At 44.5% G+C, this 10,122-nt stretch overlaps 1 protein-coding gene across 2 annotated transcripts in view; it reads right to left on the reverse strand.

Annotated features, from left to right (window-relative positions):
- Nucleotides 1-9,913, reverse strand: part of LOC121926855 (PTB-containing, cubilin and LRP1-interacting protein) — a 145,397-nt gene extending 135,484 nt beyond the window's left edge. The window contains exon 1 of one of the 2 annotated variants that reach the window (XM_042460183.1): nt 9,656-9,913. In XM_042460183.1, the coding sequence (XP_042316117.1) occupies nt 9,656-9,685 (30 nt within the window). In that variant the 5' untranslated portion in view covers nt 9,686-9,913. The remainder of the gene's footprint in view (nt 1-9,655) is intronic. The other variant, XM_042460181.1, reaches the window with a different exon arrangement.
- Between the last annotated feature and the right edge of the window lie 209 nt (nt 9,914-10,122).

The following is a 10,122-nucleotide window of genomic DNA, read 5'->3' on the forward strand; positions in this document are numbered from 1 at the left end:
GAAAGAAGGGCCTCCCCAGCAGATCGCAAAGCATGCGCTGGTTTATAATGGAGAATATGGTTCTTCAAATAATCTAAACCTATTTCTTGGCAAGATTTGGTCAGAGGAGGTTTGCTTTTCGCATCCTCTAAGATTAAGAAAGTATGCCTTGCACAAGGTCACACAGTGGGTTTACATGGCTGAGCAGAGAATCAAACCCTGGTCTCCAGAGTCCTACTCCAAAACCTAAACTACTGTATCATGCTGAATCTCTGTGTGGGAATTAGGAAAGTATAATTAAGGGAAGGGAGAAGAGAACACAGACATTCTCCACCTAATTCTTCATTTCATCATTTAGACAGTAGGAAAAATTAATATGAAACAACAACAAAAACACACAAGGTAGTATTTTCACAGTCAAACCAGTGATTATTGGATGGAGCTATTTGAGGTCATACACTACTATAAATGTGCTGCCTGGTTTACAGATAAGAACTCATGATTAAGATGAAAGGTACCGTACTTTGAAACATGTACCATTTTACTGATATATTATGTTAAAACCTCATGCCTCACTATTAACCCCAAAGAGGAACTTGCACATGATTTTAATTTTATTTCTCTTGATAAAAGAACCTTGGATGATCATTACCATGGATGAGCAGTCACTACAATGGCAGTGCAGGTATGAAGAAAACAACAGAAATAATGCAGTTTGAAATGGCTTTAACTGCCATGGCTCAATGAGAAGGAAACCTGGGATTTGTAGTCTGTTGCAGCACCTGAGCTCTGACAGAAAAAGTCAAATATTCTTTGGAGGTTTGTAAACAGAAGCTGGATGCTATCTGTCTGGGGTGCTTTGATTGTGAGTTCCTGCATGACAGGAGTTTGGACTGGATGGCCCTCTTCCAACTCTATGATTATATCTCACAAAACTAGAAATCCTGGAATTTCATACCATTGATTCTCCATCATTTGTTGTTGTGTGCTTTCAAGTTCTTTCCAACTTAAAAAGAGGATGGATTGGCATTTTCAGGAATGCTTTAGTTGTGTATTTCTGCATGACAGAGGTGGCCCTTGTAGTCCTTTCCAGGTCTAAGATTCTTTTATTCTTTGACCTATTTCTTCTTTTATAAACTCTAACTTCGGAGACAGCTAAAGGCATGTGAGGGCTGGGGGGGAAAGAGGAACAGGTGTGCACCTGTTCCTCCTCTTCCCCTGCCCTCCTGTCTCTCCCTGTGCCCTCAGAAATGGCTTTGTGTGCCAGACAGGGCATGCGTGCCATAGGTTTGCCACCACGGACCTAGAGATTCCTAGAGAGAACATATTAATCAAAACTGCAAATAATCAAATCTTCAGAAGTTAAAGCAACACATATGGAGGGTGGGCTGTATTATTATCTCACCCAATAAAAGCTGCCATCTTGAACCTTAGGAGAAAATATTTTCTTTAAAAAGCATATCTGAAGCAAGAGGTCCAAGTAAAGGAATTTAAACAAAAAGACTACAAGAGTAAACAAAAAACTAAAGACCAATGAGCAATCATCCATTACTGCACTGTATCATTACCACCTTCTGGCAAACTCACGCCCCTGGCGGATCTCTCTTTCACTCAGTTTTACTTCTATTATCAGGGCATGTCTCAGAAGACAAGCACTTTCAGACAAACAACAAGCTGGGGGGGGGGGGGGGGAATACCAGCCCATGCCCCACAAATTTCATCCCCCCCCCCATAGACACATAATATTCTGATCCCCACCCCTGCTTCATACACATAGTATGACTGGAACAGACTCACATTCAAACAAAAATGTTTGCCATCATCACATCTACCTTGGATTTCTGAATGTCATATGTATGCCAGATGCCATAATGTACTAGAATGCAAGATTTTTCTCTGAAAAGCAGGGTAAATGTACGGTAAGTAGCTGAAAATATTAACATTTAGAGATACCAAATTTAACTGAATTGCATCAATTCAAGCCTTCAGATTTTCTGCTCCATTCTTTGAAGTTAATTCTTCAGTTCTGTCTGTAGAAATAATAAAACCTCAGTCTGCTAGGGAACAATGTCCATGGTCTAATATGTTCAGATTTTTCTTTTTAGATACTTTAAAAACTCTATGAGGTTGGTAACAGGGAAGGTACAGCAAGCCTTAGTATGCCTTGTTTTCCACGGGCCTTTTCTTTCCATGCATCTTTATTTATTTACTACAGTATATGAATAAAATAAGTGGAAAGTAAAATAATAATAATAATAATAATAATAATTTCCAAGCTATAAACAATTAACTAGCTGTAACCCTAAAGGTACCAGTTCCTGTCTGGTGTTGGAAGCTAAGCAAGGTCAGCCCTGGTTAGTACTTGGATAGGAGAAAACCAACAAATGGCAGGAGCTATAGGCTATATTTCAGAGGAAGGAACTTGCAAAACTACCTCTGAGTATTCCTTGCTTAAGAAAATCCTATGAAATTCATGGGGTCACCATAAGTTGCCACGCACCTTGAAGGCACATATACACAGATTGCTTTCCAGATGTGTTTTGACAACTTTTCAGTCTTTAAACCATTCTAGCAGCTTTTTCGAATTAAGACATTTCAACATGCAAATAGCCTGTATGTTTTATTTTAAAAATGACTCAGTTTCTATTGCTAGCAATCTTTTCCTTTGTCCAATTTTTGCTTTGCATATTTAAGCTTCCATGCTCAAGTACTACCATTCCCCAGTCAAACACATACATAAATCTTTGGTCTGATATAGGCGGGGTACAGACCGCCGCCGGCTAGTCCGTGGCGGAGCCGGAGCCTCCATACGGCGCGGCTCCCCTGCGGACTGAAAAAGAAGCTCCAAAATGGAGCTTCTTTTTCCCGTCGCGTTTGCGATGTAGCGAGGCGCCAGGGGCGCACTTGCTACATCACAAGCGATGCAACGCGTATGGACGCTCAGCGTCCGATACGCAAAGATGGTGCCGGCCATGTAGAAGGGCCGGCGCCATCTTGTACGGACGGAGTCCGTACTAGGCCCAGGGGCGTCTATAAGAGATGCCCCTTTTTTAAAATGGGACGTCCTCCGGACGTCCCAAAGGGCAATATAGAAAGCCCCATAATTTGTGCCAACATCCTCTCAAATTTCACTCCTATTTTTTTTTAATCATTCTGTATCAGCAATTTTCCAGCATCTTCTCTCTACACCAGTGCTTCCCAACCTTTTCTATGCCCCACACCCTTTGGTGTGATTAATGCTCACACTCCTTAAAAAAGCAACATCAGATTTGAAAATGAAGTCTAATTTCTAATTATTGAACCACAAACTGAACCACATATAATACTGTTGGTGAACAAACTAAACTTTAAAAATAGGCATTTAACTCAGTGCATAAAATGCAGTCTATATTGAGCAATTAGATTCTAATTTATTCAGAAAAAAAATGAGTAATGACTCATCACTCAAATATAATCACTCAAGGACACAATCCACTCTTTATTGCACCCCTGATACTCCATTGTGTACCCCCTGGAGGTGTGGGCACCCCAGGTTGGGAACCTTTGCTCTATACTTTCCTTAAATTTACTAAGTTGTGGTAGGAAAGGAAGAAAACTGTCGGCCAAGAGCACTTTCCCAGCTGTTTCTGCATTGTTGGCATATTTTTTTCAGTTCAATCCTCCAAGTTCAATTCAATCCTCCAAGCACTGTTGGCATATTTTTTTCAGTTCAGTCTTCTGGTAACTGCAACTTCCAGAGTTTTCCATAACTGAACAGAGGCGGGATGGCCATCTGTCCGGGGTGCCTTGATTGTGTGTTCCTGCATGCCAAAGGGTTGGACTGTATGTAGGGATGCCATATCCCACCTGCAGGCGGGATAATCCCGCTTTTGGCGGTGCTGGCCCGGTCCCAGACCGGTTTCCCGCCAAAAGTGGGACTGCCCTGCCCGCGGCCACCTCCGCCCCCGCGCACGCCTTCTTTATGGCCGCGGCTTCTCATGCAGCCAGCTGGCCACCCACCTCTGTGTCCGCCTCCTCCTCTGCCTCCTGCTTCTCCTCCGCAGGGGCCTGCCGGGTCCCGCTGGTGCCAGCGTCGCCTATGATAGCCCTTCCGCTTTGTGCGCAGCCGCTCCTGCGGCCTTTGCACTGCGCTGTACGCAGCGCACACAGTGTACAGTGCGCTACTGTTGAGGCTGCTGTCGCCAAGGCCTTTCGCTCAGGCCGGCAGCTTTCAGTTGTCCTGCGCGCGCTTTCAGGGCCGCGCACACGGCTAAATATGAGGAGTTTCTCCTCCTGGGGCTGGCTGGCCAATGGCTGCTGGCAGGGGGAGGGCTGTTGGAGCTCCACTCTGCCCCCATTGGCCAGTCAGCCTCAAGAGGAGGAGCTCCTCCTCTGGTCCCCACGTGGGCCGGGCCGGGCCCGAGAAGGAGGAAGGAGGGAGGAAGAGGAGGAAGGAGGAGGAAGAAGGAGGAGGAGGAAGGAGGGAGGAAGGAGGAGGAGGAGGAGGGAGGAAGAAGAAGAGTAGCAAGAGGAGGAAGAGGGAGGAAGAGTAGCAGGAGGAGGATTTCCATTCCATTTGTTCAGGTCTGCTTTGTTTTAACAATAATAGTGGTGATGATGATGATGATGATGATGATGATGATGATGATGATATCAGTCAGTTTCTGAGACATGCACTCACTCTTTCTGAAGGCGAGACAGTATGACTTTCCAAAGGGTGCTTTCTGTGGATTTTTGGAGCTTTTAATGCTAACAGGTCTGCCTTGTTTTAACAACGATACTGATGATGATGGTGGTGGTGATGATGATGATGATATCAATCAGCTTCTGAAGCATGGCCAATGTAAGTTGCTTTGATGTTTACAAACTCATGCACAGTGAAGAAAAACCAAAGTCCCTTGACCACGTACACACTTCTGAGAAGTACAGTTGAATCCGAGGGCAAATCCACTTCTTGTTAAACCACCTTGACATATTCAATATGCATAGCCATGTGAACCCATGTTCAGTGTGAAACCCAAAGAGTTTGGTTATGCAGTAAGCCTCTGAAATATGCAAGATGTTCAATGCCCAAATGTGTTGTTTGGAATGTGGGGAGGGGGTTTGGCCAGAAAGGGAAGTACATTTCTGCCATCTGTCTAGGAATAATGCCAAAATGTCCTCCATTTTGATCATGCCTAAGAAACATGCATTTATATGAACATTTTTTTAAAATCATCCAAAAAAATTTCGTGTGTCCTCGATTTTAAAAAACATGTCCTACATTTGAAAATGTTGTCCTATATTTGTCCTACATTTGTCCCGGTTTGGAGATCCTGATTTATGGCAACCCTAACTGTATGGCCCTTGTGGGCTTTTCCAACTCTATCATTCTTTTATATGATTCTAATATAGGGATCAAGCGTGCTCAGAGTCCCTCATCACAGAGATCTGGTCTCTCTTTCCTTTTTCTTAGTACAAATTCTTCCAAAAGTCCAAGAGTGATCAGCCCATATGCAATCAAGGAGAACATATTTTGGTCAATTCTGTCTTGAGAAGCAACCACCAAGAACCTCCAAGGAACAGTGATGTAGCTACATTAATCAATGCTGTGGAAAGGACTGGGTAGGAAACTGATCCCTTGCATGGCTACTGAGACAGTATGCATCACATGGTAAGCTCAACTATTCACTTTATATCTGCAAAAGATCAGATATAAACTAGTGGCCCATTTTTAAGGCCTATGTGTTCAAGGTCCACAAATACAAAGAAATGTGGTAGTTGCATTGTGGAAGAAACCTCAGTAAAACTGACAACAGCCATCAGAATAACTTAGGATGCTAGCCATTTTTTAAAAATCCTTGATCATGGGTGACATAAGAACTGTATCTTTTTTGCTAATAATTAAATGCTTCTGAAATAATCACTATTTTCTGTTATTCTACAGTTCTTGTGTCTCAATACATAGAAAAATATCAGGAACAAGCTTTGCTGATGCATTTAGAGTTGGACTTTGCTTCTAGACAGAGAGGTCAACAGACAAGATAGTATGGGAAATTCTCTCTTCATCTTCTGCTGCAAACACGATTAATAAGAGTAACACACTTTAAAAAGTTCAGGGTAAATAGACTGTCACAATGATTCAGATGATGCCAATTTTGAAATAGCCTAATTACATCTGACAAGTAAATTCTAAATTGTGAAGTGCATGAATCATGATACACTGCTAGAGAAGTTAAAAAATTAATAACAATGAGCTCCATTAACTTAGCCTAAACCTCACTGCTGCATAATCCAGATAATTATAAACAGAAGTTCTCGCATCTGAAGCAGGATGGCTTGAGGTAAGGGTGTCATTTTATTGGTGGGTTTCATAAGATCACAGAATGAATTTCCTTTATAAAAAAAAATCTCCACAACTTATTGCTTAGGGCTTCAGTGTGCCAACAGTTTTACATAACAGTCTGATTTCGGAAAACAATATTAGTAAAATGACAATGTACACAGCAGGGAAAAAAACCTTAATGGATGTTATTTCCAAACAGCCACTGAATAAAAAGGTGATGTTTCTGGTAGGGAAACAGCACAATATGGAATACAAGCCAGAACAGTCTGTTTTCCAAGAGTTATATACTTTGGACCTTGAGGGAAGAATGTCATGTCTGACTGAGTAGGTTTTTATTTTATTTTAAGAGTAGCAATACTGGCATAGATTTGGGGGGGATCACTAAGAGATGGCAGCTGCTACTTGGACAGGATCTTCACAGAAATACCTTCAGAGGGCTTTTACACATCTAGCATCACATAAGGAGATCCTAACTTCTCTCTAAAGACCTTCACTCCACGTATCACGGTGAGACGACTAAACTGAAACTGTCATACTATGGATGTATCACAAAAAGACAGGACTCACTAGAAAAGACTAGGGACATTATCAGACAAGGGAAATTGGAAGTATAATCCAATGGCAATCTGAACGCAATCATGGGGTTTAACGTTATTGCGTGATAGACTACCACACGCAATTTCGGGCAATGGGAAGTCAGTCCGAACGCAGTCATGGGGTTTCACGTTATTGGCTGAGAGGTGATTACACACAAATTTGGGCAATGGCAAGCTATTTTTGGGCAATGGGAAGTCAGTTCGAACACAATTTGAATTCACTTAAATTCACTGAACTAGCAAATTCACATGAATGCATTCTGGCCCCACTTTCTTTTCATTCGAAATTAAGAGAAATTCCTCCCATGTGATAAGCTCCGTAGGGTGCTTGGCAAGGTAGAAGGCAGCAGGAAAAGAGGAAGAGTGAACTACAGATGGATAGACTGAATCAAGGAAGCCTGGCTGTGAGTCTGCAAGATCTGAGCAGGGCTGTTGATGACAGAGTGACTTGGAGGTCTCTCATCCATAGGGTCTCCAAAAATCAAAATCAACTTGATGACTTTCAACAACAACAAACCATTGTGAGGGAAAAGTGAGATGTAGATGCCCCACGTTCAAAACGAAAAACCAAATTTCAGAAACTCAACCCCACGTCAGCTCAAAAACATTGCAGAGTAAGTGTACTATCACTGCAACAAAATGATTCACACTTGCTGCGAGAGTGTGTAAGTGCACGTCTCCCACCCATGTTACGCTATGAACTATTATTTTGCATTATGTTGTTGTTTTTTCTTCCTGCCCTGCCTTTTCAGCCATCCAGACATCAAGACTGTTTTGTTTTGCCACTTCAGAATTTCTTCAGCGTTTACTCTGAGATTTAATGCAGCTTTGGCCTGCCAAAAAAGTTTGTCTGTGGGATTCCATAAATTTATCTGGCAGTCTTTCTGACTGACCATCTGGAGAATATTTTAGGGGAGGAAGAGTCAGACAGAGAGAGGGAAGGAGGGACCTGCAGCAAGAACAGCCCTGATTCCTCCCCACTAACACACTCCTCCCAACACACAAACACACACAAGGGACCTCAGTATCTTTTTCTGCAAATGACTCTTCCTCTGCAAGCCAGGGGTTTGTGTCTGGGGTTGAGCAATGCTCCTCTTACAGTCTACAACAGCCCCCAGGACAGTTGTTTTGTGCAGTGGGCGGGAGGTCAATAAAACTCCTGGACACCCTTCAGACAGGATGACCAGATGTCCTTCTTTTCCAGGACATGACCTACATTTCAACCGTCTCGATTCTGAGCAAAACTAAGAAGCATGCATTTACATTTATATGAGCGTTTTCAGCTTTTATCGGGTCATGCCCTATATTTTTCTTGAACGTCCTACATTTGTGTGGTGCCTTGTCCAACTTTGTGATTATGACCTCAGGGTGACCAGCCATCCTCCTTTTCCAGGACAGGTCCTACATTTCAACCTTTTGCCCAGAAGAAATTCCAAATGTCCTCCATTGTGAGCAGGAGTAAGAAGAATGCATTTACATTTGTAGGAGTGTTTTTAGCTTTCATTAGGTTCATGTCCTACATTTTTCTTAAACGTCCTACATTTTTGTGGTGCCTCCTCTTCTCCTTTGTGATTGTGACATCTGTCCAGGGTGACCAGATGTCCTCCTTTTCCAGCACGAGTTCTACATTTCAACCTTCTGTCCAGGAGGAATTCCAAAATGTCCTCCATTTTTTTAGCACCAATATCATCTCTGTATGAATGTTTTTAGCTTTTATATGTTGTAATGCCCTACATTTTGTGGTGCCTCTGTGATTGTGACATCTATTCCAGGGTGGCGTGTCCTCCTTTTCCAGGACATGCCCTCCATTCCATCCTTCTGTCCAGGAGGAACTCCCTGACGTCCTCCATGTTGAGCATGAATGTGCATTTCCATGAGTGTTTTTAGCTTCTGTATGTTGTAACGTCCTACATTTTTCTCGAAAGCCCTGTCCTCCGCTGTGGTTGGGACATCTAGTCACCTTGCATTCAGATCTCTCCATTTCCAAACACTGGTACACATAAAAGTAATCCCCTCCCTTTCCTTTTCTCTTTCCCTCTTCCTCAAGAAGGAGGAGGTTTAAACCTTCAATTCAAGGTATTGAGAAAGCGAGCTTAGGTCAGAGCTGGTGCTCTCAGGCTGTGGACTGCAACTCCCATTGTCCCTGTCGGCTAGGGAGGACGGGATGTGAAACCCAAAACATCTTGGGAAGGCACTAGGTTGGGGAGGTCAGAAAGGATGCTTCCCTACAGCTTTTCCAAAGGAGGCCCTTCTTTTGAGTGTCTCAGGGAAGAAAACAGACTCCATCCACATTGCAGCAGTAACCTGGTTTGGCACTTAAAGCAATGCCAAACCAGGTTACTGCTGCAATGTGGATTTAGCCAAGATCTCCAAAGAAGAGACAAACCCCCCTCAAGATCTGCAAGTCATCCATCCATAGCTCCGCCGTCTGCGTACGTGTTTTGGTGCTTTTGCCAAAAAGAAGAAAGAGAGAGAGAGAGAGAGAGAGAGAGAGAGAGGCACATCTGGAGTCAAGATTCCCCAGTCCTGCCTGGAATGCAACCGGGGAGCTGCAAGCCAGGGATGATGGTCCAGGCAAAGAGCCAGGGCAGTTAAAGCGGTGCCAAACCAGGTTACTCCGCTCTGCTCTGTAATCCCACAACGAACTCCAACTCCCAGAATTCCACAGCCTTGAGCCACAAAAAAAGAAAGAGTTAAAGCGGTGCCAAACCGGGTTATTTCTCCCATGTGGATGCAGCCCCTGGTACACTACAGATGTGGCTTTGAGCGACCCTACCTGCAGTCTCTCAGTCGCCGGTTGCCACATATTTCTCTCCCGGGGGCTGCTGGAGCGTCGGGCGGGCTGACAGAAGGGATGGCTGACTAGGGAGCGGAGGCTGCAGAAGGGGCTCTGTCCAGGCTCGCTCACATCTGCCCGGCGGGAGTCAGCTCCGGACAGCGGAGGCTGAACCCCAGCGAGCTGCTCGCAGCCTCTCCTCAGCGGTGCTGGCGCGCTCGGCTCCTCCGCCTCAGAATGCCCCCCCTTCCAAGCGCAACGGGGAGGGCCGCCCCCACGCCCCGCCCTCGGCCCCGCCCCTTTCGTCATCTCCCCGCCCTCGGCCCCACCTCCTCCGCCAAGCCCCGCCCTTTAGCCCCGCCCCTCTCGCTCCCCAACAACCAAGCACAACGGCTGGCTCTACGCCACGCCCCCTCTCGCTCCCCAACAACCAAGCACAACGGCTGGCTCTACGCCACGCCCCCTCT

This window comes from Sceloporus undulatus, chromosome 3, assembly GCF_019175285.1.
Source record: "Sceloporus undulatus isolate JIND9_A2432 ecotype Alabama chromosome 3, SceUnd_v1.1, whole genome shotgun sequence".
Lineage (NCBI taxonomy): Eukaryota > Metazoa > Chordata > Lepidosauria > Squamata > Phrynosomatidae > Sceloporus > Sceloporus undulatus.